A 25,938-nucleotide genomic window follows, 5' to 3' on the forward strand; every position below is an offset into this window, starting at 1 on the left:
AGGAACAATGCCACATGCAAAACAACAACATTGAAAATTGCACCCACAGCAGCGCACACACTGACTCACTTCTTCGTTCGAAGTCGTATTATCTTAATCACGTTTAGTTTCGAAATATGTCAATGTCAATTTTGAATGTATATTCCAATAATGCTTTATACTGCTAAGGATATCGCTCCCGTTTGAATAGTGTATGATATTAAAATAATAAGAATACAATGCAATTTCAACCCTAATTCGGGACTGGCAGATTAACAGTAGTTAAGCAACGGCATACAAATTTTGTTTTTGCCAAATATTGGACTGCTAACTGGATTAAAAAGTAACGTAAATAAATGACGGTTGTCTTAATCCGCAAGAATGGAAATCTCCTCCTGATGAGTTTCACGGCTCTAAAGTTGGGTAATAATATTCTGACTCTTGATTCTAAATGTAGCCGAATCTAGTTGCCGTGGCTGACAAAATTGCGCGTACCCACCACCGAATGACTAAGAGGATTGTTCCCTGTCTCGGGCGTCCCAAGCTCCTTCCGCCGTTGTGTGAGCATTGCTTTATTTTTCAACGTGGCACACTACTCTTGTCACATTATCCGTCCGTCTTCCAAATAAGGCGTCGATGCGGGCTCGTGAACGGTCCGTGATTGGTGATGTCGGCTCACTATCGTCATTAATCTTTCCAAAGCCCATGTTTGTCAGGGTCTGACCTTCCCTGAGGTGACTCTTCTCTCCTGCGGGTGAATGTGAGTCCTATACCCTACCGCCTTCGTATTCGTTAAACATCAAGTCTACTGGTGCCAATATATAAAATGACCGGAGATCTATGGTTTTTTGAAACATAAAGGAATAGTTCACCCGTGGCATAACTCTCAACACAGCATCTATTTATTTTAAAACTAGAAAGCCGAGACCGTAAACTTGATTGGCACTAGGAATAACGATGCGGTGAATTAAGGGGACGTTCAAAGTCACGAAGACAGAGTCACGTTAGCTAACGACCTAAATGCAATCCAGACTTGGTGCGATACATGGCAATTGGAATTAAATTTGAGAAAATGGGTAGTAATACATTTTTGGGAAAGGAGTAATTCCCTCCCATTTAGTTATAAAGTGAAACAAACAGAAATCGCGAGGGTAGATTCCTTTAAATACTTGGGTGTAACAATTACTCACGATCTGTCCTGGGGAAAGCACATACGGGAAATATGCGGTCGTGCTAACAAAAAATTGGGATTTGTAAAAAGAGTGCTGGGTAAATGTGACGAAAAAGTGAAGGAACGATGTTTTCTTGCCCTATTCAGGTCCCACCTAGAGTATGCTGCCAGTATATGGGATCCTCAAGAGAAAAATTTGATTTCTGAATTGGATCGAGTTCAGCGGAGGGGGGCTAGATTTGTCAAAAATTGTTTAGACCAACGCGGTAGCCTAACTACTTTGCTAGAAAATTTAGGCTGGGATTCCACAGCGGTGTTTACAATACAGATTAAACTTATTAAAAACATTTAAAGAAGGGTCCTTTTCCGATGACATCAAGAACATAATACGAATGTACCATTACTGGTTTTCGGAAATAAAAACTAAGGGTGATTTACTACTGACATAATTATCAATGGTAAAACACCCATTTCGTACACCCCTATAGTTATATTGGCCGCTTTTAAAAGCAAAATAGAAGTATCAACGGTCTCGTTCTCCACTCCAAAGGCCAAAACGTATCTTTTTTTCATTCTGCCACACACGTTTAAAAAATATCGATCCATCGACGAATCTATTTCTGCCGAGGCAATACGGCGGAATAATGGGGAAGCCATTCTCTGCGCGCACATCTTTTAATGGCTGGAAAATAATTCCGCTGTCTCAGTTCTCGTCACTCGCAAAACCTTCCCCCCTTCCCGGGGGCTCTCTGCCACCTGCTCCCTTTCCGCATCACCCAATTTTACTCTCATTATGCGCAACTTGATGAATTGTGCATGCCGGGGGGAGGGGTGAATGGTATCTGATCGGCACGTGCAGGAATACTACGCCTATGGCGCTGGGCCGATAGGCGTGGGCGATCCGAAGACTCTCTTCGGCCGTCCCTGTGTTCTTTTTCTCATGCGATCGAATGGATCTCGCGAAATCTCTGCGCGTGTGTTTTTTTTGCGGTCGAGTGGATTCCATGCAATTCTCAAGAGGTGAGATCGTCCTCCGCTTGCAAGGGATGCCTAGGGGAATCATTTCCGATCGGTCGTCGTGTCACTTCTGTTGTCACTTCCGACGGGGTTACGTGTGACGTATTTCGCTATTTACTCCGCGAGATGAGGTATTTCAGCTGTCACAAGTCCGTAATCTGTCCTGCTCTCCACCGGGGATTCAAGTTATGCGATTTTCGGGTCTAAAATCTTCGAGTTTGGACAAAAAGTGTGGATGCCTTGAAAAAAGGTTTTGCTAAAGTGAGAGATGCGATCAATCGTAGGTAAAAATGTCAATGAAAAATAGAACCTTGGTTGATGAAATTTATTAAATTGGTTGGGGCGTATTTTCTCCGCAAGACTAGGTTTATTTCATTTTCAACTATAACTGCCTTGTTTTTGTATGCCGGAAAAAATATTACTTGGACTTCATCTCTCCATTAACCTTAAATTATGATGCCGTCAGGGAGGATATATTGGTGTTTACATTCATTCCTCGGTTTCATATTAAATACAAAATGTCACTCTCTAGTGTTGTATTTTTAGATTTCCATTTTCGGTATTGAAATCGAATATTAACAAGAATAAATAATGACTGTTGTTTGGAACATTTTCCACGTTTATCTTGTTGAGAAGCTTCTGTAATCGTAAAAAGTCGGATTTTGGAATTTTAATTAAATATTTTGGTGTCGTCCAAAATATTGCATCTGCTTGCTTTAGCAGTAAATGAGTGCGCTCGGTTTTTGCTCGTGGATTTATTAAAAGGCAATTGAAAACCGACTGAAATTAAACATGGTGATTGTAGTCGAATTTTGTGTTTGATTAATTTTTGGCGACAATTGAGCCTCCAGAAGTTTTTTTTAATATTACATTTAATTTTGTTAACTTGTGTGCTCAAGAGAATGGCCATTTAGAATACTCAAGGCCGTATTTAGATGACTAAACGATGCCTCCTGCATTGCAGCGTACTGGAAGTTTAGAAGATGGCTGCTGTACATAAAAATTATGCAAAGTAATTGAGCTAAAAATGGAGATGCATGCATTTGGTATCTGTTCTGGAGCCATTGTTAATTTTTGAATATTTTGGAATATTTTAAATTAAAATGAGATCGTATGATTTCGTAGAAAAAATTGTGGTTCATAGTGTAAACTACGAATGCTCTTGTTACATGCTCCACTTGAAATTGGCAATTTGCTGCTCTATGTGGTTATATTTCCAAATGAATAAACGGACTGAGTATTTTGCAGCTTTCATTTACCCTGGAGGACCAAAGTATATTTGTAATTTTTTTAAAACATACGAGTATAGTTTACCCAATATTTCCTGTTCAAAAAAATATTGTATAGTATTGGAGCCGAATCGATGGTTTTTAATTACTTTTTGATCAGTGCAAGATTATGGTACATTAAGTCTTGGTAAAGAAAGAAGTATCATGATCATAAATCTATTGCTTACCGACGTTATCAGTTACTGTACTAATCAGCTGCGTTATCGTGTGTTCATATCCATCCTATTCTATTCTATGCATATTGCAAAACAGACACGAATGTTCATGTGCTATTGCGGCAGTCCTTTTTGTGTCATCCGTCATTAGCTGTTCGATGTTTTTGGGCGTTAGGTGTAATATAAAGACCGACATTCACAGAAATATCCTTGCAAGTATTCCAGTGGTGTGAAGTTCGCTTGATGGTACCCTCGGAGGGCATACTCTTTGGAAACCGCTGGTAATATATTAAATAATATAATAATATAATAATGAGAAGTACTAATATGTTATCGATTATTATTTTTGTAATTTTGATATTTCATCATTAAAATGTATTTCAATATGGAAAAAAACATCGTTGAGCATTGGGTGTTTCCTTAATTTTCTAATATTTCAAGAGCATATACATGTGGAACCATGTTATCAGATATCACTAATAATTCACTTTTCGCATGATATAAAAGGTATATTAAAAAAATGTTTGAAGAAAAATAGATCATATCGCACGTCTAGACAACCAAGGTGGTACCGTTATTTTGAATGTTTCGTTCGATCTAACGCTGATATTAAAAGGTGATTGTACTTACAAATAGCTACACTATGAATCCGCATTTCAATGTATGGAGTGCCTCATTCTTTATTGATTCACTCGAATGCTACTTGTCTGGCTCACGCGATATGTTGGGGTATGCAATCTGGCTTCTAAGAATGACTACTATTCCTGGAAAAATGGGCACTTGAACTGCAATATTGGCCCGTTCTGGCCAGCTCGCCCAATAGTTTAATATAACCAGCCCTTACTGAGAGTAATGATCTAATTTAAAAAACGTGGAGCCTCAGGTAATATAAATATAGGACATTATAAACCCGTTGACGTAATATAATATAAACTGTTTAACATAATTAAACATAATATAAACTGTTACAATGGACAGTGAATACCAAAAATATTTTGTGTACTGAAAAATTGATTTAGACGAAAGAGAGCAGGGGATGGGCCAAAAGCTCCAGTTTTTACTTGTGATATCTCATCTTAAAAAGTTGAAAACAAATTTTGTGGATTTCATGAAAATCCATGGTTTGTGTTCAATTATTTGGGGGTTGGTCGTCGGGAAAAGATCGTATCGAGTCTTGGTCACGTCGCATGCAGAAATATAATGTGATCGCAGTCCCTGCTCACGTGACCAAACAGGAATTAAGTGGAAAGTCAACGATAATTTTACAGATTAATTTTCCATTTCTTTTTCCTGCACTATTTAGAAGACTGTCAAGAAAAAGGGTTGCATAGCGTCTGAGCAATCCAAATAGCTTTTCCGTTTCCCTCGTATTCTTCCACGTTTTCTCTCTTCGTTCATTGCTCGCCATTGGCGGTGATAACTTGATCCGATTTGATGGAAAACGGCAGTGTTTCTAATTGCCTTGGAAGAAATTAGTTTCTGCGTGTTGCGAGGTATAATTTTTCGCGGCATTCGTGTCTAGTCGCACGCAATATGACCATAGCCGTCCTCACACATCCCCAAGTCAAATATGTATAACTACTATTCGTGTCTCGGCCCACTGGGGGGCACTACAGGTAGACATTGCTCTTCACTCACCCGCAGAACAATGTTCCCTTTTATTGTTCTCACTGTGTCTCGTTTTGGCTTTTGCGAATGTGCTTTTCGAGTGGATGGCGTTCCAATTGCCTTTTTTTCTTCCCACCTCCTGTGATATATACGTGTGTGTATATATATGTGTAAAATATGCATACGTATATATATATATATATATATATATATATATATATATATATATATATATATATATATATATACATACACACACATAGACATACACATATGTTCCGCCCCATCTTTCACTAAGAGTTCAATATGCGTTTTCCTTTCACGACTCAATTATGTACCTCCCTGGTAGCAGTCCCAATCCGCTTCAATTATATCCCTCTCCTTCCACCTGGTCGCATCAGATCCCTATCCCCACGCCCACGCGTGCCGCCCCCCATCTCCCCTCTCCCATATCTTCCTCTCCCTACCCCACATCACCGGCGTAGGCTTCCCGGATCCTTGCAACACGGCCCCCATTGTTAATGACAGAGCGTGGTGCTGGCAGCTGACAGGCCTACAGGCTTCAGCGGGCGCGCGCCCCGCGTGCAGAAGACGTGAGCTTTTCCTTATTCGCATTTCCGCAGCTCGCGGGGTGTGTTACGTGTTGCGACCGTTGTCTGTCTGCCTGCATTTCGGGAATCCGGTGGCTCGAAAAACTTCATTTGCCTGCTCGTGACGGTTTTTTTTATTCGCGTCTGAATGGGTGAGCGACTGTGTGTGTGTGAATGTATGCGCGAGCGCGAATACGTGCCTCCGTGCGCTCAGGAGCCTCCCTTCAAGCCCTGCGAGGTTTGACCGATTATTAGGGAGCCAGCTTTTTTCTCTGTGGTTTTGTCTCGCTGTAATCGCTAGTTTATTCGCCATGGTTTCATCTTAAAGGGTAAAAATGTTGCGGTTCGCTCCGGTGCGTACGATTGTCGCTTTATACGCGTTTGATCCACTCGGCCGAAACACCGAATGGTACGTTGGAAAGTTAATCGAGCCGTGGCAACTATCGCACTATTAACTAATGTGCACGCATTGCCGGAAGAAGTTCCGCTTGTGAGCTTAGATATTGGATCCGATACCGTCTACGATTCATAAAAATTATTAGCTTCCTTAGTTGTGGGTTCCCAAAGTACATTTGCATAGAATATGGCTTTTCATTGTTCTTATCTTCATATTTTTCCACTCAAAATTGAATTCCTTTCCGTTGCCTTCCCCCCTTAACCAAAACTCTCCATGCTAGTGCTAGATATGAACTCTATTTTCTTCTAAAGTTTTATTTCCAGCTTCTGGAGCATTCCCCCTCGACTCATTTTCTTCTCCCAACCTGCACACAATTTTATTCCATTGTATTAGCATAAGTTTATTATTTTTCACCCCGATATCACCAAAAGCTACGCGCCTATTATATTTTTTCTTTTTGTTCATATCCTTTTGTAAGCCGATGATTTCTTTTCCACGTACGGAAGTCCAGAAGGTTTACCTATGGCTGACGATTCTATTACTTGAGCGTTATGCAATATGGGTATTAACAGATGCTGGGTCTAATTGAGGTATGGAATACCTCTTTCTTATTTTCGATATCGATCGTGCGATGAAGGAAATGTGAGATATTTATGAATCGGAAATTCAATATTTTGTCCAGTTTTTGTTTGTAAAAATATTCAAGGTTTGTCAATTTTTCATATGTGCTCATTTATTCTCTTCATTCTAGAAAGTCACTAACTTGTATATAGAAATACGATAGATTAATATGTTTTAATTTGTTTTCCCAGAAAAAAGCGAGAAATTATAACAAGGAATACGTAAACATTAAGATGTTGCATATTTGTTGCAACGCCAATTTATTTACGGAAAAGGATGGACATTTTGAGGAATCTACTTAAAGGCGGTGGAATTGGTTAGAGAAAGGACTGGAGTTTATGATAAATGATGACGATATGGTTTAAATAAAAAGAGTGCTGCAGGCGCAGATATTAAAGGACACTTTTGAAGGTTGAGCTTCCATCTGTAGACGTGGGAGTTTCCCATCACATTGGCACTATTTCTCCTATAAAATTAAATGTTTTAAACTCCACTACACGTAGTATTCTTTAGCCTTATAAAATTGAGAAGCTTTTAATGCTAAAGAACAAAATAAAAACTGCGTGAGAGTGTACTCCTATTTAATTGGGCTATTTAAAACAATATGAGGTACACTGTGGTACCCTGAATACCCTCATACCAAGTGTTTCTTTAATTAAAACCGTTAAATATAGGATTAAAAAATTATATAACCAATCGTTTCTGCAGCTTATATCAGGGTATTATACGAAAAATTCGTCCTGTGTAGACGAAACTTCCATTCATTTTCTCATAAATGTAAATCAATGCTGTTTTTTATTCATACCAGTTTTATATTATTGACCATACCAAAGCTACATCATGGAAGGTTTTTTAGCTTTCAATGGCTCAACTAATATATGTTTCGGTCTACTCTCTTATTTCTAGAATTTGTCATTAAGTCTTGCGTCTGCTCACCGCATTAGGCGTCTTGGGTGACTTTGTTTTTATTTAGATGGGTATTCCCATTTTGCACAGAGATAGTGTTCATAGATTAAACAATAGAAAATGTACAGACAGGCATGCACAAAAACAAAGTGAAAAACATATAAGAATCATATGATTTAAAACTGTCGTAAGATGATATTAACATTAAAAGTTTTTCCTCGCAGCAATGGTACACTCAAAATATTTTATTGCTTTATTTTTTATACTAGCGTCAGCATTCAAGTTTTTATGGTTGGATACTGTAATTTCTAAGTATTACAAATAATCCATGCATTATGTGGATGGAAGATTTGGTTAGCTTGGGAAATTTTATTTGAGAGTAGTGATTGCATGGTGCTTTTGAGCATATGATGGGAGTACGCCTTCCTTATTTAAATAATGGTAGATTATTACAATTACACTTCAGCCAGTGTTTATTGCGCTGAATTAATCCCTGTGTGCGTCTTTGCTCTGTTTAGAGTATCATCTCGTGCTCATGACTATAACCCTGTTTGGGTCAAAGTAAGCTTGTGGCACACAAAGCTACACCTATATTCATTCGCATTAAGAACAGCTTGCAGCTTAATTAGTGGGTTTTTTCAAAGTAAAGCACACCTCGTCCGTAACTGAGCAGCGTGTGGATTTGACACATTCAGAATAGGGTAGGTAAATACTCAGTGACACATACAGATACATACCTGTACTCTTTCCTACGAGGCACCGAGAAATCACAAATTTGGACTTAAGCTTCATGTGTCCCAAAGCTTCCGCCAGATTCGAACTCGGAAACTTTGGTTCAGTATCCTAAACAAGAGTCAGCTTATAAACAAGTGTACAGCGCACATTTGGAGTAATTCCTGAATTCTATCGTTGGAATCAGGATTTCCCCTCTTGGCTTTAATATCTCGTCGTACGTGGGCGAAACCTCCCGTCATTTTTGACCATATGCACTCAGTGGAAAGTAATCGAAAGGTATGTTTCTGTTTTTGCTTTCGCTCTGTCTAATTCCTTTATTGTTTTATCACCGATGAGTAAAGTTGTCATTTCATATTTCCTTTTCGTCATTACCTTGTCTCGTCTTCTCGGAAACAATGAATTTTGACCCCGTTGGACAACTTTGGCACTTAATGCCGAATTTATGAAGACGAAATTATGGTAAGTGAAGCCAACCGCATGTAATTGGGTCCCGGATTGTTATTATCACCGCGGAATCCATCTTTGTGTGATAATCCGTTTTTCTTGGCGAATTTTTCTTATTTTTTTATTAATGTTTCGTGCCCTCCTGTGTGACGTTCGCCGCGGGGAACGCGCGGGTACGTGTATATATACTCGTATATATTTGTTATATGCGGTATATATATGTTTGTTACATATATGTCGGATGTCAAAGCCGCGGGCCGCGACGACTCTCGCATGATACGCGAGCGTCGTTCATTTCTCTCCGCTTACTCCCTTTCCCTCGGCGACCCCCACCCCTCCCCCACCATCTGGCGCCGCGTATGGAGGACCCCATTCATCTCCCTCCCTCCCCCCCACTACGCCCACATCACGACCCCTTCACGGGCATGGGCGTTGTGGGAAGGGAAATAAAAACGCGCCAGCATTGCCCGCGCTCTCGCGAAACAGCGCTGGGGCAAATGAGACGTGGTCCGAGCTCGAGTTTGCTCAGCTGCACGTTGGGCACGAAGGGGAGGAACGGAGCGGGGGGGAGTGGGAAAGGGGTCCAGGGGAGTCCCTGTGTATGGTACGCGGCTGCATGGGTGCCCTCCTCCCTCTGTACTCATCCTTCCTCCGCTGCCTGCGTACAACGCTGCCCGTTCTTCGGCAGCCGTCTTTCCTCGCCACCGTTCCCCACCTGCCTCCCCCGCCCAGCCCCCTCCTCTCTCCGGGGTAAAGTGCGGGTGCAAGCATGGGCAGTCATACCCAAGCAAGGTGCCCCTTATTCGCATCTTTTACCCACTCACGCGTGTTTGAACGTTTCGTGTGTTTATACTACCTTCGTAATGAAGCAGTAATAATCGTGAAAGGAGATTTTTGGTCGCTCCCTTATGGTTAAAATCGTTTTTAATAAAACGTCGTTAAGTATAGATCAGTTGACTGCATATGGCCCATTCGTTTAACTTCGTATTCGAGCTGTGCTAATACTTTTTCTTTGCATTGCGTAATTCGTGTTCTGATGAAAGATTTGTACGTTGGATTACGTAAATTCCTACATCCCTCATGCACAAATGATCATTTAGATGTTCATACTTCCAATTATTTTACCCCATCCCTTGCTGTTTCGTAAATAAAATGCTGCCGTAATCATTCTTACGATCTAAGGATTCTAACGTAACGATTCTATTTACGTTAAATTACAGATTGAAGCTCTTGCATTAACTGGAAGGAGGTCTCTTTAGATGCGATGTTAAGAATGTTATTTTACCCCATCTTGCTACGGTAGGAGAATTCATGCTAATTAGACAGATTAAGTGTATAAGATATAGATTTAAGATGTAATTTTTTCTATGTACGATAGGGGATCATAATAATAATGGTCTAGCCACGGTAGGGTCATGTTCGGGTAAAATTATTCTAGTCACCCCCAGCCACACACCCTGGCTAGGTTGCTTGCAGGGTATATATAATTAAAAAATAAATAAAATAAAGATCGGACTCTCCCGATTATATTCACGGGAAATTTAGTCAACAGATTTAAGTTTCAGGAACGGGTTGAAAATGGATGTATTTCGCAAATATTTTATGGTCAATTGCAAGAAACTGCGGGAGATGCCGTGACTTTTTGACGGAGTCATCCGCTAATATGAATTACAATGCAGTAATTCCAGATGTAAAAAATCTTTCGACCTGACCGGGATTCATACCCGGATCTCTCGATGTCCGGCCGGCTTTAGCCAGTTACGCTATCGAGGCATCCTTATACATTTCGAAATTTTGGGGGCTTTAAAGGAACTAGATGGGACGAAATACCGTGCATACGATGTCGATGGTATTTGTGGTCGTGAGCAATTCGCCACAGTGCGGTGTCACAAAAAACAATTGGTGTTTAAATTTGGCTTTAAACTCGTTATTAGGTAAGTCAACTTTGATGCATGAAATAAATAGTATGGGGCCACGTAAGCTACTCTTAGGAAACTTAAAATTCAAGGTGCCAAATTTTCCTGGAGTACTACAAACGTTTAGTGGAATTAAAGGTGTTAACAATATAAAATAACTCTGTTTATGGTTTCTATATTATTATGAAACGTATTCGGAAATGTGCGAATGGTTTGAACTCATCCGGTTCTATTACAGGGAAAACAATCCCGGTTCGGTTCACTATAATGCAGGTATTGAAGAGTCAGTACTCGGCACTAGTGCTAAGTCTTGCAAGTAGCCTTCATGTATTGAGATAACTTCTAGCGGCGTAATTTGTTTTCGGTAGATTGAGGGAATTTTGGCTTCAGAAATGCGTCGTTGATGAAAACTATTAAACCTGACATTTTCCATCGACTAAAAATTTGTGCTATGGATCTTTAAAACTTTCAAGTTAGGTTGCAGTTTTCTGCTCGATGCTGAGTACTAAAACAGCTACTGGCGACAATATTCTGATGTAGATTTTAGGTGTAAGATATGGGTATTTCAGGAATGTGTAATCTAAAACGAATACGGAAAAAGTACCACTGAGAAATGATCATGTTAATGATCTTTTTTTTTCATCCATCGGAAGTATTTGTAATGAATTAAATTTCTTTCTCAAAACTCTTAGCCGGTAAAAAAATACTTGTAAGGAGTTGAATATAATTTACTAACGAAAAATGTCATAAATTTGCATCTAAAAATGAAAAAAGAAGAAATATGCTAATGCTATAGTAGTACACAATACATATTTTATGCTATGATTGTGAATTTTTTACATGCTTAGGGATTTCAAAAATTGCGTCAGTATTTTAAAACATGTAATACAATATTTGTAATTTTCTCATCTGGAAGTTGGGACTCTTTATATTCTATTAACAAACGGGAGAAGGTCCTCGTCGGATTGTCATAGCGTTAGGCAGAGCAGTGAAGCCTGTGACAGGAATTGATTAGGACGCAAACGGAGAATGAAGCTTTCTAAATGAGGCGTAAATCTGTAATTTCTTGATGTCGCCATCTGGATCATGTCAATGGTTTCGGTAATTGCCGTTATATTATCCCAGACCAATGTTTTTACTTTTCCTTGGCGGAAGGTGCCCTCCTCCTCTCGTGATACACTCCAGATATCCCGCTCGCACTGTGCAGGCCTAATCATGCGAAATGGCCCTCGTCCCGACGCTCCCCTCACCTCCCTTTCTCTCCCTGTCAAAGGAAGGTCCCTACGCCCTCTCAGCGCGCCGCCGTGTCGTGTCACATACATACGCACACGCACAGGGTTCGTTCACTCCGCCTGCGTTTCTTCCGCTCTCCCCTTCCCCCCTCCTTTCTCGAATCATTAATTTATATTTACCCCCCAATCCTCATCCCTCCCTCGTCTCAACTTGGCCACGCCTATGTTCGAAAGGCGCCAGTCATTCATTGGCCTACCGATAGACGACCCTCCACTAGGAAAACATCAGCTTGACGGTGGAACAAAAACCTTGGCCTCTTAGTCATTTTACATACTGAAGTTTATTTCATTGGCACGCCTTTGATTTCAGAGCTTGATCCGGGGGATCATCATGAACAGTTGCTATAAAATTTCCTCACACAGCTCCGTCAGCGTTACAATTTTACAGTGAAAGGAATTGGCTCCCTAGTAGAACAGTTCAGGCAGAATATTCGTCATTCGACTAATATTATACTACTCTATGTTGATATCATCATCCAATAAGGAAACCCAGCACATTCGGGAATTTTATGGAGTCGGAATGTTTAGTCAGCTTCTCAATTGTGTCGCGTTGCATATTTTCCTCAAGGCACAACAGATTTTTATAATTCAAGGAGAATAGAATGGTTTCAGGCGTCACTTTGTGGAAGCGATTCATTTCAGAAAAATAAATACTTGGTTTTACAAGCCTGATTATGACTTTGTAAGTCGAAACCTGGGTCGTGTTTATTAAAAAATATGTGTGGGATAACCAAGTATTTATTTTTCTGAAATTCAAGGAGATGTAAAGGTTTGCAATCGTATTCCTATTGACGAGAGAAAATTTTCAACTGGGTTTCATTATTCTGTATCTAGCTGTTGTAAATGGAGCAGATTTAATAGCATAATCAACAAGAGAGCTCATTACTCAGATTTAAGAAATAAATGTGAGTAATATATTTTTAATTTGTAATGAATGAGGAGCTAAGTTTGGGAATGTGTTCAGTCGTTATGTTTTTCTAGTTTATGGAAGGAAGGTATTAAAAAACCTTCGGGTTGCTTACTATTGTTTTTTGGAAGAATGGTGTCGTATAATTATTTCGACTTGGCAATGAACTGCATTATTACTTTTAATTTCGGAGTTCTTGCGAATAATTCGTCAGTAATCAATGCTTGTTCCCGAAGGAGATAGCTTGATGTATTTAAAAGAATTAGATTATGAAGGGAGAAGTACGAAGGAGGGTTTAAAGGCGGATCTAAAGGGATAGGCGAGTAAGATCTTGTGTGGTATCATTTTTCATATGGCTTAATTCAAAAGATGTTTTATATGCTTGAAAATGTCGCTAATTTTAAACATATTTACCTAAAGCCTTATTAATGGGATTTTGCTAATTTATGGTGATGCAAAGGTTTGAAACCACGTTCCTTGCTACGGAGAGAAAATTCCTGTATTGCGGACGGAACGGTTATTCAGAGTAGCTGCAGTAGCTTTGTCCAACAGTCTCGTAGTGCAAAAGAATGAAATCTCCCTGGAATCCTAACTATACTTGATTAAAGTATATCTAAATAGCTTAAGGGATGGACGAGTATACTCTCGAAAGTTGCGCAAAAGGGAAAAATCTCTGTGGATTATCAAAACAAGCGTTATAACTTTTACAAGGAAATAGGATTTGGGCAGAGATTTTCGGCTACAAAAGAGGTTGGTTTTATGTACCTTAGAATAAATATATAAACCCAGTTACCTCAAGTAATCACTTGTATAAGGATTTGTCTTGTTTTTTTTAAGGTTAGTGAAAAATCCTCATTCCTATTTAAGTAGGGCTCAGATATATACGGAAGTAGGAAGGGGAAAAATAGGTCATCTATCAATTACTTAAAGGCATTATTTTGCTGGCTAAATATGATTAAATTATTGACATGTAAACAATTATGAGGGGTAAGTAGTAGGTTTTAGGTTGTTGAATTTAGCTAATGTAAACTGTGCTAAACCGTCCTCCGGTGATTTCACTGTGATAGCAGATTGAACAGCCGAGAAATAATTTACAGTGTTTTTATGAAATGGTTGGGAACTGACCCAATTAAGAGCACGGGAAGGCATATAAGAGTTCAATGCACCACGGCGGTTAGCTTGTTATGCACTTTTAGTGGGTATTATATTAGTCGATTCACGTTGAGTGTCGTAGTGTATGTCAAAGCATAGGTTTCGGTTGAAATCTGTGCTTGTTTTACTCTCTTACAGTCTGTTGTTGTAATGCTCTCTTGATAAAGTGGAAATTTCGCACAAAAGCGGCATTTTGCCTAATCGTGGAGTTATTTCCTGCTCCTTGTTTCTTCGACGATTAGATATTGATGCCGATATGAAAAACAGTTGCTCTTTCAAACCGCCTAAAAATTTGTGAACGGAAAAAAAATAAGTTGAAGTTCCCTACTTAAATACAAGTTCAGTGACATGTTTGTATGCTACGTTGGAGTGAACATAAGTTAACTCGTAGTGCACCTTAAACATTTCCACACGGATTCCAACCCATTTAACCCAAGGTAATCAAAGGATTTTCTTGTCACTTGGGTAATATATCGGTTTACGTCGAGTAAATTAGGCAAATGAGTCATTATGACGCGATTGAATTCCAATTTCGTTGGATTAAAATCGCTTTACAGCCGAAAACGTCGGATAATGATTCGTCCCGATTGAAGTTAACGAACTGATTTTCACTCCAGTCGATTCAATTGATAAAAGAATATAATGTTTTGATCTCTCTTGTTTGTTTCATCAACTGAATAATTGAAGAAAGATTTGCTGTTTTTGTGTGTGGTGAGTGTCCTATATGCTTTCGTAACCTCTTCGTAAACGTGTCTTAGGTGCTCACTCAAAATGGGGTAAAAGATTAGGGTAACTTTTTAATTAATTGAAGATTTACAGAAAAATGAAAGATAAATCTCAGCATCAACCCCACATTTACTTCGTCCTTCCTTTTTCTTGCCTATCCAAATGACCGTATTTTTGGAAATGGATGCATCATATTTTTTCTGTTTTTTAAATATCGGAAAACTGTCTTACAATTACAATAAACTTAAATGTGGATCAATCATACGTGGATTTTACATTATAAATTTTCTTCTTGTAGCAATACCTATCACGTTATTATAGATGTGTACGTCCTCAAGTAGTTACTTCCCATTCACAAAGGTATTAATAAAACCGCTTTGAACGGCCGTTTTCTACTTAAAATTGACATGAAAAAAAAAGTATCCGTATTCGTGGAATTGCTGGGTATTTGGCGTTTATTTTTTGCCCTCGATGGCTTTGGAAGTACCTCCTGACCTTTGTGCCTCTCAACCAGTTAATTGAGATCTGAACTGTTTAATCTCGCAATTCTCCAATGGTGTCCGATAATTGCCCGCCAGGTCTTCTCTTGTGGATTGGGGAGTTCTCTCCAACGATGGAATCCGTGACAGGTTTTTCCTAAATCTTCCACAAAATAGGTATTTACTCTAATTTTGTTTAAAAGCCTTGATCACAGTTTAATCGATCTTGTTGTAGAGAGAGATAGCAATAACACTCAGTGGAGCTGATTGTATTGCATCTAACCGAGTATCAATGCACCAGTGTCTGCTTTGAAACCTTACCTTCGGTTCACATGGTTCATTGGCGAATCCCAATTCAAACATCGTTTATCCAATAGCTAGCTTATATGGGATGGAGTCTTGGAAAGAAATCCTGTAGTATTTTTTCCGCTTATACTACCTTGATCAAAAAGTTCCCGGAATAACCACCGTGTGGCGCTCACATCGTTCCGATTTGAGTTCTGTTTTTTTTGTTAAATTGGTACATCTGTTGTTGATATTCCCTTTAAAACTTAGTGTCATAACTTGACATTTGCAAAAGTTACGTAGCCAAGAGTACATCTATCTCTGTGTGTGTTGGCGATTTTTTACAATTTCAGAAATGGATTTAAATTTGCAACAACGAACTTGTATTAAATTTTCCGTAAAAAACGGATTTAGTGGCGCACGGACGTAGGAAATGTTGGAAAAGTGTTTCGGCAACGATTCTCTAAAAAAAACGGTCGTTTACCAGTGGCACGAGCGGTTCAGAAGTGGTCGTGAGTCAATCGAAGATGATGAACGCAGTGGCAGACCATCGACATCGAAAGTCGGTGAAAAAATTGATAAAGTAAAAGAAATGTTGGTCAATAACCGCAAATTAACCATCAGAGAAATAGCGGAGGACTTGAACATTGCCTATGGATCCGCCCAAGACATTGTGGTTAATGATTTGGGTTTCCGTCGTGTAGCAGCAAAAATACCTCAATTTCATGCAAAAAAGAGACCGTGTTGACGTCGCAAAAGACATGATTTGCGAGGCTGAATCCGATCCCACATTCATCAAAAGGATCATTACTGGAGACGAGACGTGGGTTTATGAGTACGACACGCAATCCAGACATCAGGCAAGTGAATGGCGTTCACCAAATGAGCCGAGACCAAAAAAACCACGTCGTTTTCAGTCAAAAAAGAAGGCAATGCTGACGGTTTTCATGGATTACAACGGTGTAGTGCATCATGAATTTTTGCCAGAAGGCCAGACAGTAAACAAAGAGTATTATTTGGGCGTTATGAGACGTTTGCGTGAAGCAATTCGCCGAAAGAGACCAGAAATGTGGGCAGAAAACTCGTGGATTTTGCACCATGATAACGCACCGTCGCACAGTGCTATCATTATTCGTAATTTTTTGACGAAAAATGCAACAAATACCATCCAACAGCCACCGAATTCACCTGATTTGGCTCCCTGTGACTTCTTTCTGTTCAATCGAGTTAAAAAACCATTACGGGGAACGCGTTTTAGCAGCCGAGAGGAAGTAATGGAAAAATCGCAGGAAGCACTGATGGACATACCGAAAACCGACCGTAACTTTTGCAAATGTCAAGTTATGACACTAAGATTTAAAGGGAATATCAACAACAGATGTACCAATTTAACAAAAAAAACAGAACTCAAATCGGAACGATGGGAGCGCCACACGGTGGTTATTCCGGGAACTTTTTGATCAAGGTAGTATAATTTGACTTGTGTATTCCTGTCCTTGCCTACGTGACGTACCCTTCAAGATTTTTTCTTGTGGAGTGGGTTTTGTAAAATCAATTCTGGCATTATCTTACGGCTGGGAACTTGCGCTTGCTATTTTTTTCCTTAATGCTATATCTTCGCATACTTGTTCCTCTTCTGTCGTATCCATACCTTATTTCAGGCATGCTCCCCCATCCCTGAAACTTCAAATATCCATTAAGTGTCTCACCAACCATATTTGTCCGTGAATTGCTTGGTCTGCCTCTTTCTGTCCAACCAGTTGTTTCATTCTCTCATACATGTTTATGTTTATGGATATTGATCTGCTCCAATATCACAAAATCACGACTGAAGCCACGCAATTCCTACCCAAGATTGGCTTCATATAATATTGTTAGGTGGAGTTCACTTTCATGCACCGCCATTTTTGCTACCTTAAGGCCCACATTCATCTTTTGATTTATGTATTCTGTATACTAACAACAAAATTTATTCTGACATTTGTATACTTTTTAGTTTCTTGGTCCTTGAAAAATCATCACTGTTGTAGACATTTCGCTATTTATCTTATCTGCACATTTGCATTGATTCTTCCCCTAATCAGTATCAGCAGTATTCTCTTAAAGTATAGTCTTGCGAGTTTTGAGTTCGAATAGTAATGCGCTTCTTTATAAATGACCCTTCACTCATTCCTTATTCCTACACCAGGGTCCAATCGTTTAAAACGTATCCCAGAACATATACGACACCATTTCAGTCTCGCCGTCCTTTGGTGCATAAGAGCCACAATAACTAATCTTCGGATACTCTACCTCATCTGAGCCCAGAGAAATCTACACGACACAGTAACTCGTATTTCCTGATTTTCATTGTAGGTGGTATTTTTGAAACTGATATTCTGACTGCCACGTATACTATTATTGAATCCTGAACACAATGCTGTGCTATTGTCATGATAATGCTACGTAAAACGCGGAATTAATGGATTTAGCAGTGACACTAGCAGCGCTCATTTCCACTGCAGTGAAATTAAGTGCTTTGCAGTGTTTAATACTTGCTCAGGGTCGGAGCAACAGTAAATCTAGACTTAACAGTGCTGGGGTTACCTTTTGGTTTAGAGAGGGGCAATAATTGCTGGAGACGCGTCTTTTAGAAAAATCGTGATACGCTCTTATGCACGGTCTTAGTAGGTATCATATATTTTCTATGAACACGGTAGTCCAATTTCGGAACAGAAATTGTTCTTGAGCAGACTTAAGCATCCCCACTCAATGCTTGTTAAGCCTTGGAGCATATCTCAAAACCATTCCAATGTAATGTTTTTTCCTCCGCCTGAATAATATTTCGATGGAGTGAAAGACACGTTTGACCTTTTATCACTTATTTGCAGACGAGGATGGAAATACCTATTGATACTCAATAAAAGTATCCGTATTATACATGTGCCGCTATCCTAGAAATTTCCTGTAAAACAAAGGGCTTGAGATAAGGTTACTTTTCGCATGCCTCTTTTCACCCGGTAGGCATGCGGGATAATTTGTTCCCCAATACCTGCCAATAAATCCATTCGCGTCGGGGAAGATAAGCGTGTACATCTTGCTTTTATGTAATTTTATTTCGTGAAAGTAATGCCTTACTAAATGTTTTATATAGAACAGTGGCGCCTTCTAATGTTCATAGTAATATTTCGTGACAAAATCCCTTTTAAATGACGAATTTAATTCAAAAATTAAAATCAGCTCCTGTTTACCTTTTCATTTTTCATTGGTAGGTAGTAATCAACGTGGTGTTGTACGGTACCATCTAAATGGTGTTGTACTATACCTAAGGATTAATAGTTATTATATTTTACTGTGGTCCATAGTTAATAAAATTTTACACTTTTTTAGACTAGCAAGTATATGGTTTATAATATTTCAAATGTTTGAGTACTGTTCGTTTATTTTGTGGAAGAGTTAAACATAGATGTCGATATTTCTTGGGATGCAGGCATCAATGTAGACGTAGATATTAATCATCACGTGACTCAGTGCATAGAAGCTGGACTTAGTTGATAGCGAATTGAAGGCTTTTCCATTGGTACACTAGAAGCAATTTTTAACAATATCGCTAACGTATAAATTTAATTTATCGGGGGAGTAATAAATAAAATATTTATGTGAGAGGTCGTTAAACGTCTCAGTTGCGGCGATATAACACACCGAAGAAAACACGGATGAGAGAATCAACAGTTTTGACGAGAGATATTTCCTAATTTTGTCTGGAAAATGAAAATTCTTTATTGCAGAAGGAAGAAATTATGGACGTTTACAAAAAAATGAGCTGGAAATCATATAGTGATCATAGTATCTAAACTCGTATATGCAGGAACCTTTCATAAATGGAATAGAATGGCATGTTACTCTTATGTCTTAATATAGAATTATTAATGTGATCACGCCAATGAATAAATTGGTTAAACAGTTCATGCAAATACTGAGAAACGATGGAAATGTATTTTAATCGGAAAAATGGCGTATTGCATGGAAGTTTTTTGTGTGTTTATCGTGGTGTTAGGTGTAGTGTAGAAAAGGTTATTCCCTGAGAGAACCGCTGATCACTGTGCAGCAGTTTCGGTTGCGTACATCAAAAGTATAGGCTTGATCGGTAAACCTTTTGTAATAATTAATGGTAATCGTATATGCCTCTTGATTTTTGAATGCATACCATATGTAGAATTCACTTTTTTTTATACCAATTTTTCAAGACTCTTGAAAAAGTGTTTTTCGGTGTAGGCTAAAGGGTGGGAAATGACGAAAGGTCCTGACAGGAGGAAGGCGGGTGTCATGGTGGATGAGGTGGGAGCTGGAGGAGAGAGGGAAAGGGAAGGCTGATAGAAGAAAGAGAGAGATGAAGAGAGTAAGCGAGAGGGAGGATAGTTTGATGTTTCCTCCGACTCTGTTTCGATTTCTCTGCCGTGAGTGGTGGGACGGTGGAGGAAGTTAGTTGCAAGTGCAAAGGAGAGTGAGGTGGAGGGGGCGAGGGTTAATTAAGATAGTCCGGAACCCCTTGGTCCCAACAGCTACGCCCTCTCCCCTCGTCCCATTTCATCCTGCGCCCCATTCGATTCCAAGACCTTCCTCTCCCTCTCCCGCCCATCTCGCCAGTCAAACCCCCGCCCCCATACACTCCCAATCTGTGTTTCCGATTCCTTCTGCTCGTATGCTTCCCTTTGGTGGTGGGATTCCTTTCTCGCCACCATCCCCCCCCACTCTCCCCCCTTCCTTCCGTCTCCTAATAACATTACCGTATCGGGGGCGGGGGTTACGCGAGGTGGGGTGTCGGGACTCCGGGATTCACGCGTGTCCTAAGGGGCCGGGGGAGGGAGCAGCGGGGGATTGGATAGCATCCGTGGGGTGGAGAGTGGGCGTGAAGAGGTTCTGGAAATGCGGAAGGAATGCCCGGTGGATGTGTCTTAGGCTAATTCATCCCCTAATCCGTCCTTTAATTCATTGGTAGGCCGCTTTCTCTATCTCTCACTACTCTCACTCCCACCCTTGGCCTTCCCGTCCTCTCCCCTTTCTCGTCTCTCGGGGCGTAAACCACCTCCTGCCGATCTCCTATCGGTGTTCTTCCCCCCCCTTTCCATCCTCCTCCCGCCAAGACCGCACCCCTGGCTGCGTCTTCTCAGGCCCTGAGGCGGCAACCCTCTGACTTTTGACTTATCCGAATAGATCGATTTCCCTTGAAAATTTTGTTGCCGTGATAGCCTTGTGAATCATAGAAGTTTTCGTATGCTTTATTCCACATCTTTCCTTCTTTGACTTACGAGGCGTTCTCAAAAATGTGCGACGGTGATCTCATGATTCCGCCGCTTTTTTATGCATTCCCTGTCGAAAAGTTAAATCTACCTGCCAGTTAATATGGTGCTTACTATTACTGATTTTCCAACGAAACCAATTTTTAAGATGAGGGCAATTGTTTTGGTTTTTTAGCTCTTTTTTCAGAATTGGATAAAAGTGAAAGTAAAACTTTAGATTAATTGAGATTGTATGATATTTTATGCTGCTGACGTTCTGTGAGGAAAATGTTATTTGGTCGGTGGATTGAAAGGCCCTTCCGTTAAAATACGTCTCCTTTTTTTTCGGGGAACTTCGATATTTTTTTAAGACCAGTAAATTCATCCGTCTTATGGAAATTTTTTTTCAAATTAGTCCCTTAATATATTTTTTTTGGAAATACTGATCAGACTTCAATGTATTGGAACCTAATAAAATTTTTAGAAGCTAATGCGGAATGTTCGTTGAAGTGTATTGTGGGGAATGATAATGAATGCATTAAGTGTGGCATCAAGTGATGTGCCATGATAATTAATTACTCCGTAAAATGTCGTGTACTGCAACTGCAATTGCTTCCTGTGTATTTTTTATTACGTTTGTGCACAGCCATTTTTACGGAAGTTTTCTCGAATTGAAAGATATTTCATCACCATTACCTAATGCCTTTGATTTTTTTCGACATTTTTTAATGAATGCTTCTGAAAATTTTATTCCCCAAGTTAATTGACAACCGTTTGTATTTTGTAAAGCTCTTCAAATCATTTAATGAGTACCATCGTATTTAATGTATAGGAGTACTGGTTATTAATTTAACTTCATTATCTAGCTAAATGTTATAAATTGTGATAGTATGTTAAATTTTATGTATATATTTGTGGTAATATTCTTGAAAAATGTTCTGGTTGACTCAATTAATTGAGTGATTTATAACGTAAGCCAGAAAATAGAACTAACGCCATGAGATTGAGCTGATTCGAGCTGGATTCGAGCTGTCATGGCGGTCACATGTTCAAGCTTAAATTTAGAATCTTGCTTTGGTTTCATCGTCCTAGTACTGTTTTGTAGGTTGGTTTTGAAAAGCATGAACTATTTATTTTCCAGGAATGGAAGCGATAATGTCGGAATTCTTCAACGACACTACGACTGCGTTCTACATTATTCTTATTGTTTGGATTGCTGATCAGTACGACGCCATTTGTTGTCACACATCCATAACGAGGAGGCATTGGTTGCGGTAAGTATTCTTTGTTATTTTTTTATTTGAAAATAATTGCGTATTTGAAAACATAAAATTATGTGTGATCCAAAAGGTATTTTAAGTTTTCCAAACCAGTGGTTTTAAATCTTCAGAATTTAAAATTTGAAGATTAAAATAAAATTAAAAAGAAAACAATTTTGTCCAGGTAATTTTTATTCTTCATAATGAACAAAATACATTGTCTCCCATGTATGCGTTCATGAGGTGCTTATATATTGGATTCATCAAAATTCTTATTTTTTTGCTTACTTGTCTTTATGAGCCTGCGCTTATTGGCTCTGCATAAAAAGTGTTTGATTGGAGTGCCAAGACTACTCAATGATGAGAGCCATAGAGTACATCATATTAGGGCATATCTGGAAATAATATTGCATGCATTCATAGTGTAAATGTATGGCTGCATACATTCACTGGATAATTGCCTTGTTGAAAAAAGCAAGGTGGAAATTGCTGAGATTGCTGAGAATTGTTGAGAGGCCGTCATGATATTTTTGCCTCCAACGACTTCAACCCGTGACCCACACCCCCCATACGAACAGGCGCGCCTGTCTCAGGCCAACCGAGAAAAACCTGGACAAATTCTTGATTTATATTCTCTGGAAAACTCGGGGAATGTCCGAGGGAATACGCAGGATTTGTTTGGAAAAAAATTGTTATTCACATTTTATCAACGAACGCTCCCTTCCTTTATGTCGTTTTGAAGTACCCACTACGCGAGAAAATCAAATGAAATCCTTAAAAGTGTGTTTTATATCGGAAACAACACGTCACCGTCCTGTGGTTTCGCAGCAGTGATGCTCATGGTTTTGGAGTGTCCCACAGTTGGTAGCTCGGTGCCAGAACTCAGCTGTACTGCGTAACAATAATGTAAAGATGGCAGCTCCACTTGCAACATGAGCCATAGGTGAACGGTGTTCAGTCACTCGTTTTTCTACTGCTGAAGGAGTGAAAGTTGTCGGCAGCCATGGACGAAGAAAAGTTCAGTGTGGTGATTCACATCTGTAAATCCAGAAAGTTTGTACACTCTCAGAAATCCCTCAGCACTAATACTTTTGCCTCTTGCACGCCATTCAGACTACGCAGGAAAAAATGATATAAGTTATTTCCTATTGTATTCAATGAATTAAAAAATATTTCAAATAAGATATAAAATATTTTCATGAACTATGAAAAATATTCAAGGTTTTTATTTGTCTCTCGCCCTTATAGTTTTGACCAGAGTTATCTGGGTAGGGAGGAAGAGCTACAATAGGGGTTACATTTTAATATCCTTATTACAAGAGTATTATTTTATGCTAATGTTAGCTTTAATGTGAGTTATTCTGAAATCGGTCGTAAAGTAATGGTATTGCCAAATTTTAATATCCTACCTTCTCTGGAGGTGTTGTAAAGGGCATAGAACATTCTTGTGCTCACTGTATACCTGGTCGTGATAATGTTTGGGTCATGTGATCAGATTCAACGGATCCGGTTCCATCGACCCGGATATGCGGGAGTAAGATCTGGTCTTAGATATATAATCTAAGTATTCGTACGCGTGGGTACGCGAATGCTTGAAAATCCTGGTTGAAGTCGGAGGCCATAAAAGTCTCTCTGCCGATTGCGGTATTGGTGTTAATGTGGCGTGTTCCTGTTGGGGAAATAATATTTGCGTTACGAAGCCAGGGGTTTTGTGACGAAGAGATGGACTCATGCGCATTTTAAGGACTCCTTGGCACACATTTCACGATGGTCCCGCAGGATTAGTGGCTACGAGGATAAGAATGCCGGTGGACGATACTGCTGGGTACCGCTGGTTTTGTTTCACTTAGTAATGTGTGAAGCAGGTATGGAATCAGTCATTGTTGAAGCTACCGTAGCATGAGTAGAAGCGGAATTTACGTCTCTAACTTTTGAATGCTCATCGAAAGAAACTAAATACGTATGATAATCTATTTTTATTATAAAACGTTTCAAATCCAGTATGTTTGTTATATTTACATGTTACCTACTTACTTCGAGTAAAATTTCAGAATTATGTATTTCCGAGCTAAAATCAAAATCTGGCGAAAACCAGAACTACATACTTACCAATAGCGGTGTTTTTATTTACGTAACCCAGCCCTTATTGTGAAGGAAGCATCACCAGCTTATCATGTAAAATATTAATTGCTGTTCGGATCGACACACCAACTGCCTTGCCTAGGGATCTTAGGTGGGGTCCAAGATAATTTGACACTGAGGGCATTTAAAGTATTGCATTTAGTAATGAGAATTTAAAAAGGAAGTAGCGTAGCCACATAAGAAAAAGCATTTAAGGTACTGGTTATCCCTATCCTAGAATACTCTGCCATAGTATGGGAGCCATATGAGTTGGGACATATTAAAAATATAGAAGAAGTTGAAAGAAAGGCAGCAATATATGTAATCGTAAGGTACAAAAGAACTGAAAGTGTCACAGAAATATTAGATGTACTGAAATGGGATAGTTTGAAAAATAGAAGTGAAAGGAGTGGGTTAGGCGCGATGCATAGAATTGTTAAAAATGACGAAGCGTGGGAAGATTTATGGAAATATATAGAAAAGCGTGACTTTAAGGGAAAAACGACCATAGTTTCAAAATGAAAATAAGGACGCAGAAAATAATTAGAAAAAAATACTCATTTTGAACAGAACTATTATTGATTGGAACCAGCTGTCTGGAGGTTTGTTTGAGCTGTTTCCATCCAATTTTAGGAGTGTTCAGAGTAAATGTAAAGCAGCCACTGGGTGATAAACTTCATTTTAGTTGTTAAAATAATGTTTGTAGGTGATGTGGACGGAATTTTGTATGTGGTGTGGAGGTGTCATTGTATGGATCCGAGTGAAAAAGGTCTCACTCGGGAAATTGAGAAGGTTCAACGCCGGGCAGCCCGTTTTGTAAAAAATTCCTACGATAAAACGCAAAGCGTCACCGAAATGCTCATGGATTTGGGGTGGCAATCATTGGCTGAGAGACGATTCAATGCAAGATTGAAATTATTAAATAAATTTAGATCCGCATGTTTCAGCACCGAGGTCTCGCAAATTATTCGTACTCCTACATACATTAGTCGCTTGGATCATGCATATAAAATTCGGGAAATAGATGCCAGAACTAGCCGACTCAAGGACTCCTTCTTCCCACGGACAATACGGGATAGCAACTGCAGGGTTATAGATAGCAAAAATTCCACTTGCCACCCTCAGCGTCTAAAAAATAATTAGTTGTATTTAAATGCATGCTCTTCCACCAACCTTATGTGTTTTGTTATAATAACACATTCTTCCCGAATGACCTCATTCGTGTTCTGTTCATCTGTTTTTAAGTTTCCCTTTCAATCCCTCGTCCCTCTCCGCGGGGGGAAATTCCTGCTACCTGCAACGTTGGGTCGCATTCCCTCTCTTTGGGGGCAGAGTGTTTCGTGGTGCATTTTCATGTGGTGTTTCAATTTCTTGCTTGTTGTGTCCTGGCTTCCGTGTTGTAGGATGGCTTTCGTGCTGCATCATGGGGTGCAGTTTTTTAGTTGTTTTGCGGTATATGTGTTTGCATGAGATATATATATATATATATATATATATATATATATATATATTATATATATATATATATATAATATATATATATATATATATATATATATATATATAATATATATATATATATATATATATATATATATATATATATATATATATATATATATATATATATA

The 25,938-nt window shown here is 39.2% G+C and overlaps 1 protein-coding gene across 1 annotated transcript in view; it reads left to right on the plus strand.

Moving 5' to 3' along the window:
* The window catches only part of LOC139691454 (membralin), a 218,525-nt gene that overhangs the window by 105,033 nt on the left and 87,554 nt on the right, over nucleotides 1–25,938 (plus strand). Inside the window, exon 11 of the mRNA XM_071589272.1 lies at nucleotides 22,069–22,201. Coding sequence (XP_071445373.1) covers nucleotides 22,069–22,201 — 133 coding nt within the window. The remainder of the gene's footprint in view (nucleotides 1–22,068; nucleotides 22,202–25,938) is intronic.

This window comes from Hetaerina americana, unplaced genomic scaffold (assembly GCF_022747635.1).
Source record: "Hetaerina americana unplaced genomic scaffold, ioHetAmer1.1.p SCAF_35, whole genome shotgun sequence".
Lineage (NCBI taxonomy): Eukaryota > Metazoa > Arthropoda > Insecta > Odonata > Calopterygidae > Hetaerina > Hetaerina americana.